The sequence below is a fragment of the Bos mutus genome, chromosome 11, assembly GCF_027580195.1.
Source record: "Bos mutus isolate GX-2022 chromosome 11, NWIPB_WYAK_1.1, whole genome shotgun sequence".
Classification (NCBI taxonomy): domain Eukaryota; kingdom Metazoa; phylum Chordata; class Mammalia; order Artiodactyla; family Bovidae; genus Bos; species Bos mutus.
This window is the reverse complement of record NC_091627.1, coordinates 105,989,348-106,010,965: the sequence shown is the minus strand read 5'-3', so window position 1 is coordinate 106,010,965 and position 21,618 is coordinate 105,989,348. Positions and strand designations below refer to the sequence as shown.

Genomic DNA, 21,618 nt, shown 5'->3' with positions numbered 1-21,618 from the left:
CTAAGCCTTCTTCCTTTTCTATCACTGACTGCTTCCAACAGCGTGCTTTACTGAGAGGTAAACTTAGTCAGGGAAAAATAAAGAATAAATCCCAATTGTTCTTCTGAAAGACAGCAGTTTGGGTTGAAGCTGGATGACCTGAGGTTGAAAATGACTGACACAAAGCTTGGACATCATTGGTCGGTGCACCTGTTCATTCCACCCCCTCTCATGCCAAGACGTTGTATTAACTTTCACGTGATGCTCTGTACAAATGCTATGGGGGTGCTGAAGTCTGACCTATCACCAGGGTTATTAGACGGATCAGGAATGTGACAATACAAAAGAACCATGCTCTCCATGGCGGTGGTAAAGACAAGACGGTCTTTAGGATGAAGCCAGCGCCTCTGCTCTTCTACAGTAGTCTGTTTCATGACAAGTCAGTGACACTTCAACCCTCTTCCTGTCCCAACAGGGAGGGGGTCCCATCTGGGAGCTGCCCACCCAACTACTGTTGGCTGCCCCTCCCCCATTTCTGTCTTGGATCAGATGGTCCCACCATAGCTGTTCCCCCGCACCTTTAGGCCTCACAGCCATCAAAACCAGATGTACCCCGGGCTTGACTGGAGCCACGTCTAACACAGCTGTGCTATACAGTATGGTCTACAGGGCTGCGCCATGCAACCTGCTTGCTTGTACAACCTTCCCCTTTGGAGCCCAGTTACTCTCTGCCATCCACCATGAGGCTGGGATTCTTCCCTGACAATAGTTTTCAGAAAAGCATCATCTGGAATTTTCAAGAGGCTATAAATTGTAGCCTTCCCATCTCCAGGGGATCTTCCCAAGCCAAGGATCAAACCCAGGTCTCCCACATGTCAGGCAGATTCTTTACCAGCTGAGCCTCCAGGGAAGCTGAAGAATCCTGGAGTGGGCATTGCAGGCAGATTCTTCACCAGCTGAGCTACCAGGGAAGCCCAATATAAATTGTAGGACTGCTAAGCCCTGCAACTCCTCTGAGTAATTCACTATTTTCCTCAGAGAGCCTAAATTTTGTGAAGGCAACAATTAGATGATAACAGAGGATGAGTCCTATTTGCATTGACTGAGGAAATAAATGAATGGATGAAGAGTCAGAGAGGAAAGCTCCAAACAGAATTTAACTTTTTAGGCACTTCTAATTTTTCCCCAATGGCTCAGTGAGTAAAGAATCTGCCTGCAACGCAGGAGACATAAGAGACTTGGGTTCGATCTCTATGGGTTGGGAAGATCCCCTGGAGGAGCAAATGGCAACCCACTTCAGTATTCTTGCCAGGAAAATCCCATAAACAGAGGGGCCTGGTGGGCTATGGTCCATAGTGTCACAAAGAGTCGGACACGACTGAGTAACTAAGCAAGCCAGCAATTTTTAACATTGTTTATCTCCCACTGGAAGGTGCCTTGCCTAACCCAGGAATATCAGGTCTTTTCACTACAAAAAAAAGTTCCTAAAGCAGTATACATCAACAAAAGCACGGAGACAAGAGCACCCTGTTACAGTTCAGACTTACGGATGTCTCTGCGTTCTGCCACACGTGAGAGATGTGATAGCCCACCAGATCCCCGTCCTGCCGCTTAATGGGAGGCTTGATCCACCGAACGGCCACCTTGTTGCTGGACTTATTCAGAAACATGGTGACGTTCAGAGGTGCTACTGACGGGGCTACAAAAGGAAAAGGGGAGAAGGTTGAGGAGCTACGAAGGAATGCACGTAGAACAAAAAACATTCAACGAATCCAAAAGAAGAAAGTGGACCAAGTTACAGACAGAACCAATAGAAACTGTGATAGATGTAAATCTATCCATGGGCTTCTTTGGTGGCTCAGTGATTTAAAAACACACTCACACACACACAAAACCCTACCTGCCAACACAGGAGATGGAAAAGGCAATGGTAGCCCCTTCTAGTATTCTTGCCTGGGAAATCCCATGGAAAGAGAAGCTGGGCAGGCTACAGTCCATGGGGTCACGAAAGAGTCAGACACGACTTAGTGACTAAGCAACACATCTATCCATATGAATGATACCATTGCATTTCACTGGGCTAACTATCCCAATTCAAAGGCAAAAATTGTGAAGTACAGTACTCCTGATATGAAACACACATCAAATATAAAGATACAAATTAGTTAAAATAAGTGTGAATAAATGATATACCATGTAATCAAAAGAGAGCTAAAATGGCTACATTAACATCAGATAAAATAGATTTCACAGATAATACTCTTAATACCAAAAATAAAGAAAATAATTTCATAACGATAAAGTGGCCAATTTATTCAGAAAGCACAGTAATATTAAATATTTATGCCAAAAATAACAGAACTTCAGGGACTTCTCTGGTGGTCCAGTGGCTAAGACTCCATACTCTCAATGCTGGGGGCCTAGATTCAACCCCTGGGCAGGGAACTGGATCCCACATGCCACAACTAAAGATCCCACCTGCTGCTAAAGATCCCACCTGCTGCAATGGAGACCCAGCACAGTCCAATAAATAAATAAGTAAATAGTTGGCTTCCAAATTAAAAAAAAAAACAACAGCACTTTAAAATATCTGGACTGTTAGACTTGCAAATAGAAATAGATAAATTCACAATTATAATTGCAGCTTTAATGCACTTGTTTACATAATTGATAGAAAAAGGAAGCATAAAGTCATTAAGAATACAGTTTGAAAAACACTACCAACAAACCTGACCAAGTTGACATTTATAGAACACTCCATCTATGACAAACCTAGACAGCATATTAAAAAGCAAAGATATCATTTTGCTGACAAAGGTCCATATGGTCAAAGCTATGCTTTTTCCAGTATTCATGTTCAGATGTGAGAGTTGGACCATAAGGAAGCCTGAGTACTGAAGAATTGATATTTTCAAACTGTGGTGCTGGAGAAGACTCTTGAGCGTCCCTTGGACTGCAAGGAGATCAAACCAGTCAACCCTAAAGGAAATCAACCCTGAAAATTCACTCGGAATGACTGATGCTGAAGCTGAAGCTCCAATATTTTGGCCACCTAATGCAAAGAACTGACTCATTGGAAAAGACCCTGAAGCTGGGAGGGATTGGGGGCAGGAGGAGAAGGGGACGACAGAGGATGAGATGGCTGGATGGCATCACTGATTCAACGGACATGAGTTTGAGGAAACTCCAGGAGATGGTGATGGACAGGGAGGCCTGGAGTGCTGCAGTCCATGGGGTCACAAAGAGCTGGATATGACTGAGCAGCCGAACAACAACAGCAAAAACCATCGATTGAGCAGGATGCACATTCTCTTCAGGTGCACACTGAACATGTATCAGGGCACATACACCATGTTCTGGACCATGAGTCTTGATAAAGACTCAAGGATTCAAGCAACACAAATTATGTTCTTTGACCTCAGTAGAATGAAATTAGAAGTCATTCATACCAAGATCTCTGGAAAACCCCTTAAATATTTTGGAAATTACATTAGACACCTAAATAACTACCGGCTCAAAGAAGAAATCAAAACAGAAACCAGAAAGTGTTAATATTTTGAGCTGAGTAAAAATGAAACAGCAGATAAAAATCATTCTCAAAGGTTTTTCTTCCTCGTTTAAGATATTTTACAACCTCGGCACTAGTTTCATTTGTGCAAGGATTAAGCCCTAACAATTTGTGATCTAGACCTTTCCCACAGTCTGTATTAAAATTAGAGCACTGATGAGGTAAGGTGGGAGTTCAGGGCAGGAAAGAGACTCTAAGCAATCCAGAACTCTAAACTGAGAAATAACAGAAACTGTACAATTGACATCTAACATAATATAATATTCACTTCAATGTTCATAGAAAAAATGTAAGATTTAGGAAATCAAAAGCAGTACACGGAAATTTTACAGATGCAAATAAGATTTGCTATGAGAAAATATATAGAACCAACAGTACCTACTTTATATGGTTGCTACGAGGAGCTAATGAAATAATGCACATAAAGTACCTACGATGGTCACTGACACACAGTAGGTGCTTCTTGAACGTTAGCTACCTTCTTATTTCTTAGTTTCTTGACTTTGATGCTATGAGTAATAACTTTTACATATGCTTCATGCTAAGACACTTCAGTCAAGTCTGACTCTTTGTGACCCAATGGACCACAGTCTGCCAGGATCCTCTGTCAATGGGATTGTCCAGAAAAGAATACTGGAGTGGGTTGCCATTTCCTTCTCCAGGGGATCTTCCCAACCGAGGGATTGAAGGGCATCTCTTACATCTCCTGCATTGGCAGGCAGGTTATCCCTAGTGCCACCTGGGAAGCAGTCATATTTTAATTAATGTATGCTATAAAGAGTGTGCTACTATTAATATCTTTCTATATAAAAGAAAACATCACCTATATATAGTAAGTATAAGGTTTGTCACTAAACCCTTTTCAAATACTGTAAGTCCCCTACACAAAAATGAGTTCTTTTTCCAAGAGGGCATTTATAAATCCAATTTATAAATGGATTACAAACTTTGTTTGTAAGTCCAACAAAGTTAGCCTAGGTACCCAACTAACACAATTGACTATATAGTACTGTACTGAAATAGGTTTAAAATTGAAGCAAAGTTACACAGCTCAAAATAGCCTGGAATTAAAACTCCCCTTGGGGTCCTCCCTACCGTTCTATGCAAAACAAAGACCTCTCTCACCTTTAGAAAAAAATGGACATTAAGGTTGATTACGCCCAGCTCCCAGCCAGTCCCAGCCTCTGGCCGATCTCCAGAATTCCTTGCCCCAACCGTTTAAGAGATAACTACTCCGAACAACCTTGGAGAACAGGCCCCCTTAAGACATTAGCTTTCCACATACCTGCCTATACATACTTACTCTTTTCTTGGGTTAGTGCAGCAGCTCACTAATCTGACTGCTGCCCCTTCTCGCCTCATTGAAGGTGATCTGTTCCTGTAAAGTGCCAGTCTCATTCTTTTTCCAAACCTCACCTTCTCTAACTCCCTTACCCCACAATTCTTTTCATACAAATAATACATAAAAAAGCAAACCAAAAATAAAACATTTTTCGTGTTTTAAAAAGTACAGTAGTACAGTACAGCAGCTGGCACACAGGGGTGGACATCCCGTGAACAGGCAAGAAGAGTTACTGCCTGGAGGAGGGAGAGGAGGCGGGAGATGGCAGAGCTGAAGGACTGTCGGCAACACGGAGACGGAAGGCCAGCTGCCTGACACTGATGGCACAGGTTCCGCTTCCTTGCTGCAACCACATGCGAGTCTGCATCTTTGAAAGCTCGAAACTTAAAGGTTTGTATGTGTGGAGCTTACTATATGGAAGGAAACACCTTTCCCATTTTCATTGGTCATCTCCATAAAATTCTCTTCCAAAGACAAAGGCCACACAAAAGTTAAAGTCTGAACCAGCCCATCAGGAAGGATTTATTTCATCACATGCCATCCGGCACAATATTCATTTCTGAACCCCAGGAATTACCTCCTTCGGTTGTGCTGGCCAGAATCCAAGGGCTTATTGCAGACCAGCCGACTTCATTCATGCAGGACACGCTGATGCTGTAATTCACCAGAGCCTGCAGCTGCTCGATTTGATACAGATGTGCTGAACCCGAGGTGTTAAAAATCCTGACTGAGCCATGACTCAGCGGCTCAACTTCCTTGACCTAAATGAAAAGTAAAAATGTGGACCAGGCGTGAGTAAGGTAGTAGGAATGTTAGGCTTGGGGCATCCATGAATCCAACGTGCATGGCCCTTCCTCTGCACCGAGCGGAAGTACCTGTTTCCTTTTGGGTCACACCCTAAATTTCCCACCACTGTGTTACTCATGCTACTTACTTGAGCAACAACTGGGAACCTGATAAAAAACGCCTGAAATAAGTGTTCTCACTGTGGCTGGTAACAGAGCAAATAAATCATCATCTTCGAAACAGTGTCAGACTTTATTTTTTTGGGCTCCAAAATCACTGCAGATGGTGACTGCAGCCATGAAATTAAAAGACGCTTACTCCTTGGAAGGAAAGTTATAACCAACCTAATAGCATATTAAAAAGCAGAGATATTACTTTGCCAACAGAGGTCCGTCTAGTCAAGGCTATGTTTTTTCCAATAGTCACGTATGGATGTGAGAGTTGGACTGTGAAGAAAGCTGAGCGCTGAAGAATTGATGCTTTTGAACTGTGGTGTTGGAGAAGACTCTTGAGAGTCCCTTGGACTGCAAGGAGATTCAACCAGTCCATCCTAAAGGAGATCAGTCCTGAGTGTTCATTGGAACGACTGATGCTAAAGCTGAAACTCTAGTACTTTGGCCACCTGATGCGAAGAGTTGACTCGTTGGAAAAGACCCTGATGCTGGGAGGGATTGGGAGCAGGAGGAGAAGGGGACGACAGAGGATGAGATGGCTGGATGCATCACCAACTCGATGCACATGAGTTTGGGTGAACTCTGGGAGTTGGTGATGGACAGGGAGGCCTGATTCATGGGGTCGGGAAGAGTCGGACACGACTGAGCGACTGAACTGAACCGAACATTATAATTTACATTTAACCGAAAAGAAAAGTAGCTTTTCCTCTCTCAGAATCACTTTAATTCTTGATCCCTTTTTCCCCCAGTTGTTTCACATAATATACAAAAACGACCTGAAATATATAGAATCTGACCCTTTAAAGAGAACATTTCCCAAATCCTACTTTAGAAGATGAGACACTTAAAAAAAAAAAAAAAAAATCTGTATTTCATTGTGTAACCTGAGGAATTCTGCTATTGTCTTGAGGTTAATTTGAGCATGCCCTTTATTCTTACCCCCCAATTCCCACTCCAACATAAACTCAACTCCAAAAGCACACACAGACAATGCAGATTTTATGGCATTTTTTTAGTGGAGAGATATAGGAAACGATCATTTGCACCTTACCCAACAAGCTTTTCTCCAAATCTTTAGAAAACCTATCAGCTCCTTCTTCTGAGTCCTTGTACCCCGTCTTTCCCTCCATAAACACCGCCAGGCTCTCCATATCCCTCTCCCGATGTCTTCTGTATGTATAGGCAAGAGGGGGGAACCCCCAGCAAATCTAGTCTTATGGAAACTTCCAGCTTTCCTCTTGGAAACCTCTTATCTGAGGATAGGGATCATGCAGAGTCTTCCTTCACTGTATGTTTTTGAAAGTGAAGTGACAGTCGTTCAGTCGCGTCCGACCCCTTGCGACCCCATGGACTGTAGCCACCAGGCTCCTCTGTCCAGGGAATTCTCCAGGCAGGAATACTGGAGTGAATTGCCATGCCCTGCTGCAGGGAATCTTCCCAACCCAGGGATCGAACCTGGGTGTCCGGCATTGCAGGCAGATTTGTCACCGTTTGAGCCACCAGGGAAGCCTTCAATGCATATTTCTCACTATTTCTAAAACATGTTGTACTGATAAAAATCAGAAAAGACTAAATAGTATTGGACAAAACAGAAGTCACCAAGAACAGTTTGGGAAAAAAATCTTAACCCCACAAAATGTATTCCTGATAATAATGGGCTTGAAATTATAGGGTGTGGATATACAATCTTGTTATTTCAGGAGATATATGTTTGAAATTTAGGTCACGGGGCCACAAGCTGACATTTCGGAATTCTAAATCCCCCAGTGGATACGATGAGGGGGGCACTGGGCTCGAGTCTCACGTCTGACTCAGACCCACAGGCTCCACCGGGTAACAAGATGGAAACCCATTGGCCTGAGGAAACAGCAGAGGAGAACCCAGGAGCTGGGTGCTTATCTTGGTGGTGGCTGTTGGCAGAAATTAATTTTTTTCCCTTCCCTTTAAAGTCTGCACCTACTTCCTGGTGACCAAGCACTGGAACTAAGGTGGAGGAAACCCTGGCTCCCACCCCTGCCGTTTCCGGAGCAGTGCACCGGCCCGCTGCCGCTCACAGGGACACTCTTTACAGCATGCTCCTGGACGAAGCCGCGGTTTCTGTAACCGTGCTGCTGGGTCCTGGGGCATGAAACAGTAAGACTACGTGGGAGAGGTAAAAATAGAAATGGAGTCCAGAGCCCAAAAATGGGTGAAGAATGAAACCAACGCCAGGACCAACGGAAGTGAGAGGGTGTGTCCTGCTAGTGCGTGGATCTGAATCTTGTCCAAAACATTCATGTGCTACTAAGTCAGAGTTTAAAATTGCAATGAACTGGGAATCTGCTACAAAACTACACTTGGTCCCTTCAGAAATGGGAATACACTGTTAATCAACAGCTTCCTGCTCTGTGATGACCTAGAGGGTGGGATGGCCGCTGGGGTGAGAGGAGATATGTGTATACATTTAGCCAATTCATGTTGTGGTACAGCAGAAACTACCACAACACCGTAGAGCAATTATATTCCAAATTTTAGAAGAAACAATATAAAAGTATGTAACTTGTAGAGCCAATTCTGACCAACTTCACTAGGACTGCCAGAGAAAACACAGCACACCTAATTATAGTTAAAGGTCAAATCAGCTCCGTTCAGTTGCTCAGTTGTGTCTGACTCTTTGCAACCCTATGGACACACCAGGCCTCCCTGTCCATCACCAACTCCCAGAGATTACTCAAACTCATGTCCATTGAGTCGGTGATGCCATCCAACCATCTCATCCTCTGTCGTTCCCTTCTCCTCCTGCCCTCAATCTTTCCCAGCATCAGGGTCTTTTCAAATGACTCAGCTCTTCGCATCAGGTGGCCAAAGTACTGGAGTTTCAACTTCAGCATCAGTCCTTCCAATGAACACCAAGATTGACCTCCTTTAGCATGGACTGGTTGGATCCCCTTGCAGTCCAAAGGATTCTCAAGAGTCTTCTCCAACACCACAGTTCAAAAGCATCAATTCTTCGGTGCTCAGCTTTCTTTATAGTCCAACTCTCACATCCATACATGACCGCTGGAAAAGCCATAGCCTTGACTAGACAGACCTTTGTTGGCAAAGTAATGTCTCTGATTGTTAATATGCTGTTTAGGTTGGTCATAACTTTTCTTCAAAGGAGTAAGCGTCTCTTAATTTCATGGCTGCAGTCATCATCTGCAGTGATTTTGGAGCCCCAAAATAAAGTCTGACACTGTTTCCACTGTTTCTCCACCTATTTCCCATGAAGTGATGGGACCGGGTGCCAGGATCTTAGTTTTCTGAATGTTGAGCTTTAAGCCAACTTTTTCACTCTCCTCTTTCACTTTCATCAAGAGGCTCTTTAGTTCTTCTTCACTCTCTGCCATAAGGGTGGTGTCATCTGCATATCTGAGGTTATTGATATTTCTCCTGGCAATCTTGATTCCAGCTTGTGCTTCTTCCAGTCCAGCGTTTCTCATGATGTACTCTGCATATAAGTTAAATAAACAGGGTGACAATATACAGCCTTGACGAACTCCTTTTCCTACTTGGAACCAGTCTGTTGTTCCATGTCCAGGTCTAACTGTTGCTTCCTGACCTGCATACAGTTTTCTCAAGGGGCAGGTCAGGTGGTCTGGTATTCCCACCTCTTTCAGAATTTTCCACAGTTTATTGTGATCCACACAGTCAAAGGCTTTGGCATAGTCAATAAAGCAGAAATAGATGTTTTTCTGGAACTCTTGATTTTTCCATGATCCAGCGGATGTTCACAATTTCATCTCTGGTTCCTCTGCCTTTTTTAAAACCAGCTTGAACGTTTGGAAGTTCACGGTTCATGTATTGTTGAAGTCTGGCTTGGAGAATTTTGAGCATTAGTTTGCTAGCGTGTGAGATGAGTGCAATTGTGCAGTAGTTTGAGCATTCTTTGGCATTACCTTTCTTTGGGAATGGAATGAAAACTGAGCTTTTCCAGTCCTGTGGCCACTGCCGAGTTTTCCAAATTTGCTGGCATATTGAGTGCAGCACTTTCACAGCATCATCTTTCAGGATTTGAAATAGCTCAACTGGAATTTCATCACCTCCACTAGCTTTGTTCATAGTGATGCTTCCTAAGGGCCACTTGACTTCACATTCCAGGATGTCTGGCTCTAGGTGAGTAATCACACCATTGTGATTATCCAGGTCATGAAGATCTTTTTGTACAGTTGTGTGTATTCTTGCCACCTCTTCTTAATATCTTCTGCTTCTGTTAGGTCCGTACCATTTCTGTCCTTTATCGAGTCCATCTTTGCATGAAATGTTCCCTTGGCATCTCTGATTTTCTTGAAGAGATCTCTAGTCTTTCCCACTCTATTGTTTTCCTCTATTTCTTTGCACTGATTATTGATGAAGGTTTTCTTATCTCTCCTTGCTATTCTTTGGAACTCTGCATTCAAGTGGGTATATCTTTCCTTTTCTCCTTTGCTTTTGGCTTCTCTTCTTTTCACAGCTATTTGTAAGGCCTCCTCAGACAGCCATTTTCCTTTTTTGCATTTCTTTTTCTCGGGGATGGTCTTGATCCCTGTCTCCTGTACAATGTCACAAATCTCTGTCCATAGTTCATCAGGCACTCTGTTTATCAGATCTAGTCCCTTAAATCTATTTCTCACTTCCACTGTATAATCGTTACGGATTTGATTTAGGTCATACCTGAATGGTCTAGTGGTTTTCCCTACTTTCTTCAATTTAAGTCTGAATTTGGCAATAAGGAGTTCATTATCTGAGTCATAGTCAGCTCCTGGTCTTGTTTCTGCTGACTGTATAGAGCTTCTCTATCTTTGGCTGCAAAGAATATAATCAATCTGATTTCGGTGTTGACCATCTGGTGATGTCCATGTATAGAGTCTTCTCTTGTGTTGTTGGAAGAGGGTGTTTGCTATGACCAGTGCATTGTCTTGGCAGAACTCTATTAGCCTTTGCCCTCCTTCATTCTGTACTCCAAGGCCAAATTTGCCTGTTACTCCAGGTGTTTCTTGACTTCCTACTTTTGCATTCCAGTACCCTATGTGAAAAGGACATCTTTTTTAGGTGTTAATTCTAAGAAGGTCTTGTAGGTCTTCATGAAACCGTTCAACTTCAGCTTCTTCAGCATTACTGGTTGGGGCATAGACTTGGATTACCGTGATATTGAATGGTTTGCCTTTGAAAGGAACAGAGATCATTCTGTCATTTTTGAGATTGCATCCAAGTACTGCATTTTGTACTCTTTTGTTGACTATGATGGCTACTCCATTTCTTCTAAGGGATTCTTGCCCACAGTAGTAGATATAATGGTCATATGAGTTAAATTCACCTATTTCAGTCCATTTTAGGACACTGAGTCCTAAAATGTTGACATTCACTCTTGCCATCTCCTGTTTGACCACTTCCAATTTGCCTTGATTCATGGACCTAACATTCCAGGTTCCTATGCAATATTGCTCTTTACAGATAAACCTTGCTTCTATCATCAGTCCCATCCACAACCGGGTGTTGTTTTTGCTTTGGCTCTGTCTCTTCATTCTTTCTGGAGTTATTTCTCCACTGATCTCCAGTAGCATGTTGGGCACATACCAACCTGGGGAGTTCATCTTTCAGTGTCCTATCTTTTTGCTTTTTCATACTGTTCATGGGGTTCTCAAGGCAGGAATACTGAAGTAGTTTGCATTCCCTTCTCCAGTGGACCACATTTTGTCAGAACTCTCCACCATGACCCGTCTGTCTTGGGTCGTCCTACACGGCATGGCTCATAGTTTCATTGAGCTAGACAAGGCTGTGTCCATGTGATTAGATTGGTTAGTTTTCTGTGATTGTGGCTTTCAGTCTTCCTGCTCTCTGATGGAGAAGAATAAGAGGCTTATGGAAGCTTCCTGATGGGAGAGACTGACTGAGGGGGAAACTGGGTCTTGTTTTGATGGGCAGGGCCATGCTCAGTAAATCTTTAATCCAATTTTCTGCTGAATGGGTGGAGCTTAGTTCCCTCCCTGCTATTTACCTGGGGCCAAACTATGGTGGAGGTAATGAAGATAATGGTGACATCCCTCAAAAGGTCCTGTGCATGTACTGCCACAGTCCGTGCCCCCAACCCTGCAGCAGCCCACCACTGTCCCACGCCTCCACCAGAGACTCCCGGACACCCACAGGCAAGTCTCCTGTGGGGTCACTGCTCCTTTCTCCTGCGTCCTGGTGCACAAGGTTCTGTTTGTGCCCTCCAGGAGTCTATTTCCCAGTCCTGTGTAAGTTCTGGCAGCTCGATGGTGGGGTTAATGGTGACCTCCCCCAAGAGGTCTTATGCCATACGCACACCCAGAGCCCCTGTCCCTGTGGCAGACCACTCCCAACCCGGACCTCCGCAGGAGACGCTCAAACACAGTTCTGTCCCAGTCTCTGTGGGCCCCTGGGTCCTGTGAGCACAAGGTTTGTTTGAGCCCTCTGAGCATCTCTGGCGGGAATGGGGTTTGATTCTAAATGCTAATTTGCCCCTCCTACCATCTTGTGGGGCTTCTCCTTTGCCCTGGGACATGGGGTATCTCCTCACAGCAGCTCTAGCGCCTGCCATTTTACTGGGGTTTCCCTGACCTTGGATGTGAGGTATCTCCACACGGCGGGTCAAGCGAAGCATAGCCAGTGCTCCTGACCTTGGACGTGGGGAATCTATTTATGGCTGCTCCAGCGAAGTTCAAATAGACCACCAATAATTATGGGTATAGGTATGACACAGTCAGCAGTGTAATTATCTCATAAAGTAACTACGTTTCTATTTGCTAAATCTGGAGAGATGGAGAGGAGAATGGGTGAAGGGAGTCCGAGCTAGCTGTTGGGACAGACAGGATAACCATAGAAAGGTTAACCAGCGTGAGCAAGGGGGCTGCAATTTGGCAGCCTCCGGACGGCTCTTCATACCACAGCCACCCAAAGCCTGGGCGAAGAGAGACAGAAAGCAAGTGAAGCTTGTGGAGATCCATCTTCCTCCTGGAGGGTGACCTGGTGCTTTCACACTTCCCAGCCCCCTATCTACCTCGCATTGACCCCGAGAACCACTCTTCCCGGGGGTGGCAGGGTCGGGGGGAACGTAACAACCTCTTACAGGAAGGAGTCTCATGATCCTCTTGGACTCTTCAAGCAGCTCAGTAACTGGAAACAATCTTTGAAAAGTCCAGTCCATATAGGGAATATAACCACATTTTATAATAACTATAAATAGAATATGGGCTTCCTGTGTAGCTCAGCTGGTAAAGAATCCGCCTGCAACACAGGAGATCTGGTTTGATTCCCGGGCCAGGAAGTTCCCCTGGAGAAAGGATAGGCTACCCACTCCAGTATTCTTGGGCTTCCTTGGTGGCTCAGAGGGTAAAGAATCCACCTACCATGCAGGAGACCCGGGTTTGTTCCCTGGGTTGGGAAGATCCCCCTGGAGGAGGGCATGGCAACCCACTCCAGTATTCTTGCCTGGAGACTCCCATGGACAGAGGAGTCTGGCAGGCTGCGGTCCATGGGGTCACAAAGGGTCTGACATGACTGAGCGACTAAGCACAGCACAGCACATAAATGGAGTATAAACTATGAAAAATCAGAACCACTGTGTTGTACACTTGAAATTGTACTTCAGAAAAGGGAGGCTGGTCCATGCTTCACTTATGTCCATATATAGGGACAGGTATGTCCATAGACAGGGAAACAGGCCCTGTTGTTCCCTAAAACAACAGAGTCCTGAAATACATGAAGCAAAAATTGAGAGAACTGAAGGGAGAAAGACAATTCTAAAATAATAGTTGAGATCACAATTTCCTATTTTCGATAATAGATAAAACCACAAGGCAGAAGATTAACAAGGAAACAGAATAAGCGAACAAGACTGTATATAAACCGTCTGGGCGTAACAGACATTGCAAATGCTCTGCCCAGCCATAGCCTGATACACCTTCTCCTCAAGCGCACACAGAACATTCTCCAGGACAGAACACATGCAAGGCCGTATGTGGGCACTCAGTAAAAGCCAGCGTTACCGCCGCCCTTCCATTTTTTCATGCAGTGCTCACAGCAGAGTCTATTTCATGGCGAGGTAACATTTCACGACATGTATGTGTGCTCAGTCGTGTCTGACTCTGTGAGCGCCAGGCTCCTCTGTCCATGGAATTTTCCAGGCAAGAATACTGGAGTGGGTTGCCATTTCCTACTCCTGGGGCAGGGGATCTTCCCGAGCCAGGGAATGAACCTGCATCTCGTGCATCTTCTGCTGTGACAGGCGGATTCTTTACCACTGCACCATCTGGGAAGCCTGCATTTTAGGATGACTAACCTATATTTCTCATAGCTCTATTTTATATCAATTTTAGATAGTGAGAGATGACTCTGCAAGGTCTGTCATCCCCAGTTTTTCCTGGTACCCCCAATTTTTCCAACAGGCTGAGTTGGCACATTCAGTAGTGACTTGTCTCTTGTTGTCCTTTATGGCCACCAACCCAGGAGGAGCCAGGCTGGAGCATGCCTGGCTTCTGAACTCCTGGTCACAAGCCAGATGTGTTTTTGTACCTTAAAAATTCATTCTCCCTGGTCTCATGATGTTCTATCTTAGAAACATGTTTCTCCTCCAGTTGGGCCCTGGACCACGCACAGAGAAGGGCACAGCGCCCCAGGCGGTCAGAACATCACAAAACAGCGTGTGCCTGGTGGACACGGGGCAGGCAGGAGGCCAAGGGCTTCTGAACAGGGGTGTCAACTTGACGTGTGTGCCACTCTTCAGGCGGAAAATAAGTCAGGCAGAGTCACTGAGCCCCAAATAGCTATTTCTCTTCATCAAGAAAGGTTACCTGAATTCTGCAATCGCTGAGCGGGGAGTAGCCATCAAAACCCGGGACCCAGGAGATGAGGATGCTGTGTGCGGAGCTGTTGTGCACCCTGACTTCGGTAGGTGGGGAGGGAATTGCTACGTAAAAGACAAAAGACACACCAGACACATAATTATAAACCACAGGAGGTCACAGCTACCAAACAGGTGCATTAATACCAGGCCCATGTCTGCTTCTTGAGACTGGGAAAATTAAGCACGAGTTTTAAAGAGGAGCCACCCTCTGGGTGAGGGTGATCATATAAGCCTCTAGATTGGTCTTGCAGTGACAGGATGACTCTGCCTGGACCAGAGACGTGGGATGTAGACCTGTGCTCCTGCCCACTGACGACACAAGAACTTTTAGCTGGACGAGGATGGGGAGATATCCATTTCCTCCTGCTCTGTGCAGGGGTGGCACTGGTACTCGAAATGAGGGCAAAGAGCTATGGTCCTCCCTATCTGCCTTGTGTTGTTACTGCTGTTGTTCAGGCCTAAGCTGTGTCCGACTCCTTGCAACCCCATGGACTGCAGCATGCCAGGCTCCCCTGTCCTTCACTACCTCCTGGAACGTGCTCAAATTTATGTCCATTGAGTTGGTGATGCTATCTTTCCATCGCAACCTCTGTCACCCCTTTCTCTTTTCGTCTTCAATTTTTTCCAGCATTAGGGTTTTTTCCAATGAGTCAGCTCTTCACATGAGGTGGCCAAAGTATTGGAGTTTCAGCTTTAGCATCAGTCCTTCCAATGAATATTCAGGGTTGAATTCCTTTAGGATTGACTGGTTTGGTCTCCTTGCAGTCCAAGAGACTTTCAAGAGTCTTCTCCAGCACCACAGTTTGAAAACATCAGTTCTTCGGTGCTCAGCTTTTTTTATGGTCCAATTCTTACATTCATAAATGACTACTGGAAAAACCATAGCTTTTACTAGATGGATCTTTGTCTGCAAAGCAATGTCTTTGCTTTTTAATACTCTGTCTAGGTTTGTCGTAGCTTTCCTTCCAAGGAGCAGGCATCTTTTAATTTCATGTCTACAGTCACCACTCACAGTGATCTTGGAGCACACGAAGAGGAAATCTGTCACTAGTTCCGTTTTTTCTCTTTCTGTCTGCCTTTGTGTGTGTGCTCAATCGCTCAGTCACGTCTGACGGCTTTCAGATCCCATGGACTGTGTCCACTGGGCTCCTCTGTTCATAGGATTTCCCAGGCAAGAATACTGGAGTGTGTTGCCATTTCCTACACCAGGGGAATCTTTTGGACCCAGGAATTGGACCTGAACATCTGTCTTCATCCCTCAGCTAAAAGCTGAGTTGGGGAGCTCTACATTAACCGAAGGGGAGTGGCCTGCCCTGAGAAGAAGAGGGGCACCGTGGGAACATGCATGCGTGTGTGCCCGTGTGTTTGTGTGATGAAGGAAGGAAGCTTTCTTGGCCAAGGAAATGGGCGAGAGTCAGCTCAAGCCCAAGAGCCAAGTGCATCTGCTCATGGGGAGGGGAAGGCAGGCTGTAATGACCGTGTGATGCCCTCAGTCACAGGTGGGACGTGGCTAGGTATTCATTGGTAATAGATTGCTACTAATAATCTACTATTAATAGAATCCAACACATTATTGATAGCATGCAACACAGATCTGTTTTTAATGTATTAAAATTTGTGAATCAATACTGCTTTCATTATTTATTTATTTACTTTTGCCTGCACCACATGGTTTGCAGGATTCTTTGTGCCCCAACCAGGAATCGAACTCTCGCCCTTGGCAGTGAAAGCCCGAAGTCCTAACCACTGGACTGCCAGAGAATACTCACACATTAAACTTTTTTTTTGATATGTGTAATATTTTGATGTGGACCAGTTTGTTTAAGTTGTTACTGAATTTGTTACAATATTGCTTCTGCTTTAGATTTTGAGTATTTGAAAGTGAAGTATGTGGGATGTTAGCTCCCCAACCTGGGATCAAATTTGTACCCCCTGTGTTGGGAGGCAACATCTTAACCACTGGACCACCTGGGAAGTCCCTAAACTCTTAATTAATGTTAATAACCACATTTATGGGCTTCCCTGGTGGCTCAGGCAGTAAAGCATCTGCCTGCAATGCAGGACACTAGGTTCCATCCCTGGGTCGGGAAGATCCCCTGGAGAAGGGGACAGAAACTCACTCCAGTATCTTGCCTGGAGAAGCCCATGGATAGAGGGCTGGCGGGCTACAGTCCTCGGGGTTGCAAAGTCAGACACAATTAAGCAACCAGCACACACACAACAACAGTTATAATCCAAAAAGATGACTAATGTTTTTGAATGGGTGCTTACTATGTGCCAGGAATCTTTATGGACTTCATTTGATCATGATTAGAATCCTATGAGAGAAGTAGTCTTACAATCCCCATAGACGGAAGGGGAAATTTGAGGACCACAGGAGTTAAAAACTTGCCAAAGCTCACAGAGCTCATTAGCAACAGAATGGGGACTTGAACTCAGGTCTGCCTCACCCCAGAGTTCTGTATCTCTCAACAGGACACTGGTGGATGGCTGTGGGAGCAGAGAGCAGACCAGCATGAAGACCAGCATGGGCTGGAGAGTGTGAGCACCAGTTAATCGGCTGCATGGCCCGCGATAGCACAGGTCAATGCCCTCTCCACTCAGCTCTCTCTTCTATTGCATGGGGAGAGACTGCACTGTTTGATGGGGCTGAAATGAGGATGAAATGAGGTAACACATGCACGAGGTCTGGGAGAGGTGTACTGGTGATGAAGGCAAAGACAGGAAACACAGATGAGGGGAAGAAAAGACCATATTAAGCATCCACTGGGCATGTTCAGGATTCCAGTTTTACCAGGAGACACACAGCTTGATGAATGAGAAAGCCAGCCTTTCGTTTGACTCACTTTCCTAAACACATTATCTGCTTTTCCAGATCCAAATCTGGCCACATACACCTCAGTTGATGACAGACTGGCAGGGAGTTTTGATTGCTTTGACATGCAAGTTTAAGATAGCCCAAAACCAGAATTTCAGAAATAGGACTTGTTAAAGTCCTAGTTGAGATTCTGTCTGAAGCATAAAATTCAAGAAGTGCTTCTCATTTTATGGAGTTTTAAACTTTAAGACATTGATGCTTTATGAAAATTTCTTTATAAATTTACGCCCACTGGTGGATTCCTGAAATTCCCAGCATTTCTTTTGAAAATTGTAATAATGCAATTTGTAATGAAGGAAGGAAGTTATACAGTTCCTCTTGTAATAACTTTCGGTTGGCTCATTTTTCCTTTCCAGCTAAATTTTAGCAAATGCCCTCTCATAGCTTCTTCCAGCTGATTTGCTGAAGCTAAACATCAGCAGCGAAGCTTGGTGTGCTGCAGTTCGTGGGGTCGCACAGAGTCGGACACGTCTGAGCACTGAGCAACAGCAACAGACATCAGCACCTTTAAAAACTACAGCGCCTCGGAGTTTTGAGTCTTCTGCTATACCTTACCCGCCCTTTAACTCATTATTAAACACACTCTGCTTTTTCCCTCTGTCATTTCCTCCAAGGACAAGACCAAAAGGAGTATGAACTCAATATTTCCTTCTCAATATTTAAATTAAGAACAAATAATGTAGAGAATAGAACAAATAACCCCCAAGGTGGAGGGGGTTAAGGGAGGGAGGGAATGGTAGGCTGGGGTTAGCAGATGTAAACTTTTATATAGAGGATGGACAAACAACAAGGTCCTATTGTAGATCACCAAGAGCTACATACTCAATAACCTGTGATGAACCATAATGGAAAAGAATATTAAAAAAAAAAATATATAAAAAAAAATATGTAAAGACTGAATCACTTTGCTGTACATCAGTAATTAACACAATATTATAAATCAACTATACTTCAATAAAAATTCATTCATTAATTAAAATATAAATTAAGAACAAATACTAAAAGATATCATTTCCTTGAATTTCTATGAGAAAGGTTAAGGAGATGACTTCAAAAGGAAACAAAAGGTTTTCCTTTCAAGTTTCAGATTTTTATTTTATTTTTTAAAAGTTTTTATTGGAGTATAGTTGCTTTAGAATGTTGTGTTAGTTTCTATTATATAGCAAAGTGAATAAGTTATATATGTACATATATCCCTCTTTTTTTTTTTTTTTTTCAATTTCCTTCCCATTTAGGTCACCACAGAGCACTAACAGCATTCCCTGGGCTATATATTGAGGTCTCATTAATGATCTATTTTATACACAGTTTTACAGTATCAATAGTATATATATATATATCAGTCTCAATCCCTCCCACCCCAGCTTCAGTTTGCTCTCTACATCTGTGTCTCTATTTCACTTTGCACATAGGTTCATCTGTATCAATTTTTCCAAAGTTTCAGGTTTAAATATCTTTGATCCCACAGAAGGGGGAGGAAGAGACAGAATGTTCGATTGGAATGGGGGTGCCTGGGTGTGCCTTCAAACACCTGCCTTTCATTTTGTTACATCCCAGCCTAGGGGAAGCAAGGGGTGGGACAGAGATTAGGAGAAAGAGGGACCAGCCCTTGGGCCCCCAGGAGAGGCATGACTCTGACTTCCTCCCTCCTCAGAGCAGCTGCTGGGAGGACTGGCCCCAGCTCCAGCTGCCCAGGGAAGGACACAGCTAGTTCAGTGTGGAAGAATAAAAAGTAAAAAGAGGAGCTAAGACGATCTGAGTCAACATTTCAGCCTATTTTCTTCTCTGACTGAGCAGAAAACTAAACTAGTTACTGTTGATCAAAGACAATTGTGAGGCCCTGTTATGAGTATTTCTGTTTGCATTATCTCATGGAACCCTCAGGAAGAGACAGGTTCTATAATTGCCTCCATTTTACAGAGGGGCACCCTGAAGGTGTTGAGTGACTTGTTCAAGGTCACAGAGGGAAGCCAGGGCTCAATCCCAGGCTGCTGGCTGCACAGCTCACAGTGTTTCCCCTGCAAGACCCCACCCTGACACTTACCTTTGATGTTGATCTGCACGCTTTTGGACACGGTCAGCCCTTTTTGATTGTGGGCCTCACAACTGAAGATTGTGGTCTTGGTCAGACCTAGAGGAGAAGGAGAGACCCATGAGACCAGGGGTGGAGAGGCAGGCTGCTGTTTATCAGAATCCTGGGGGAGTCTGGGCATCCTTTTACTTCGTGGTTCAGTGCTTCAAGCCATAAATGCAAAGTTAATTAAAAATGTGTGTTGGTGTTTGAAAAACAAACGTAGGATTAAACCCTGGGTACCAGGAACAAGGCAACAATGGGCTTAAAAGACATCTGTAATTCATTAAAACTCTTTATTTTTTCCCAACGGTGAGACATGAGGCAACAAAGCAGTATCATTTAGTTTTAAAATTTCAGCAAGGAGCTATGGGAATTGTGTGTGTGCTCAACCCCTCAGTTGTGTCCAACTCTGCGACCCCGTCGGCTGTAGCCCTCCAGGTTTCTCCGTCCATGGAATTTTTCAGGCAAGAATACTGGAATGGGTTGCCATTTCCTCCTTCAGGGGATCTTCCCAACCCAGGGATGGAACCCACATCTCTTGCATCTCCTGCACTGGCAGGCAATTCTTTACCAGTGTGCCACCTGGGAAGCCTGCAATAGGAATTACTGGCCCCAATATTAAGAAGAGTGGTTTATGGGGCTCACCTGGACAACCCCGTGCTTAGCATCCCATATATCCTATGCTACACACTGTGGACAGTCAGGACTCCAGAAACAGCAGGACAAAAGCCATAGTTTGTAAAACTTCCGATGAATGAAATTTCCGTTGCAGTGATCCTTTTTTAATAGTGAAAATCAATGTATTCATAAGGGATTATGTAAACACCAGGCATCACTATTACTTGAAGACACTGGTCTGAGTGAAGAAAAATTCTACCATTTCTACCATCTTAGAAATGAAAAATATTCCATTGATTCATTAATTTTAAGGAGAAAGGAAGAGAAGCAATCCAGATCTTAGTTTCTTTATTTTTATTACTGTTTTAATTCTTTCGACTGTGCTGTTGGCATGTGGGATCTGAGTTCCTCATTGGAAGCACAGAGTCTTAACCACTGGACTTCCAGGGAAGTCCCAAGACCTTGGTTTCTTTCTTTTAAAAATATTTGTATTTATTTGGTTGCACTAGGTCTTAGTTTCAACATGTGGGATCAAACCCAGGCCTCCTGTACTGGGAGCATGGAGTCTTAGCCGCTGGACCACCAGGGAAGCCCCCCTTGGTTTCTTACAATACTATTCGCCAATGAAAGGAGCCAGTTCCTTGGAGAAATGCTGATTTTCAGTTTGGAGCAGTAAACATGTAAGATGAGCCTGGAGCAAAATATAAAACCTACGACACACACACACCCACACACGCACAAAGGGACGGGTGGGGGCGGCGGCAAAGAGACACAGGAACCAGCTAAAAAAACTCCCAATTGCCAAAGTGGGAACAAGTCGAGCAAGAAAATAAAGTAGCATTAGACTGTAACCCAAAGTATAAGATAATTATCCGTGAGTCTTAGCGACATTTGTTGTTGCTCTTGTTGTTTAGCTGCTCAGTCGTGTCCAACTCTTTTTTGACCCCATGGACTATATCCCATCAGGCTCCTCTGTCCATGGGATGGATTTCCCAGGCAAGAATACTGGAGTGGGTTGCCATGCCCTCCTCCAGCGGACCTTCCTGACCCTGGGATGGAACCTGCATCTCCTGCATCTCCTACATTGGCAGGTGGATTCTTTACTGCTAAGCCACCTAGGAAGCTCCTTTACCAATATATACAAGTGATTAAATAAATGGGAGAAGAGACAAAACCCGATGCAGAAGAATTCCAAGTGATTTTTATATTGATGCTCCGCTCCTAAAGAGGAGCATTAATCCTTACTCCTGATCATAATGACTTCCTTCCAAAGAGATCGATATGGAAAGGGGAGTCAAAGAAAAACTTTCAAGTGAGGAACTGACACACACTAGCTC

General features: G+C 44.3%; 1 protein-coding gene across 1 annotated transcript in view; it reads right to left on the bottom strand.

The window, feature by feature from the left end:
* MERTK (MER proto-oncogene, tyrosine kinase) overlaps positions 1-21,618 on the bottom strand; it is a 136,055-nt gene that overhangs the window by 39,221 nt on the left and 75,216 nt on the right. The window contains 4 exon segments of the mRNA XM_005891582.3: positions 1,527-1,678; positions 5,467-5,650; positions 14,659-14,774; positions 19,634-19,720. Of these exon segments, the coding sequence (XP_005891644.2) occupies positions 1,527-1,678; positions 5,467-5,650; positions 14,659-14,774; positions 19,634-19,720 (539 nt within the window).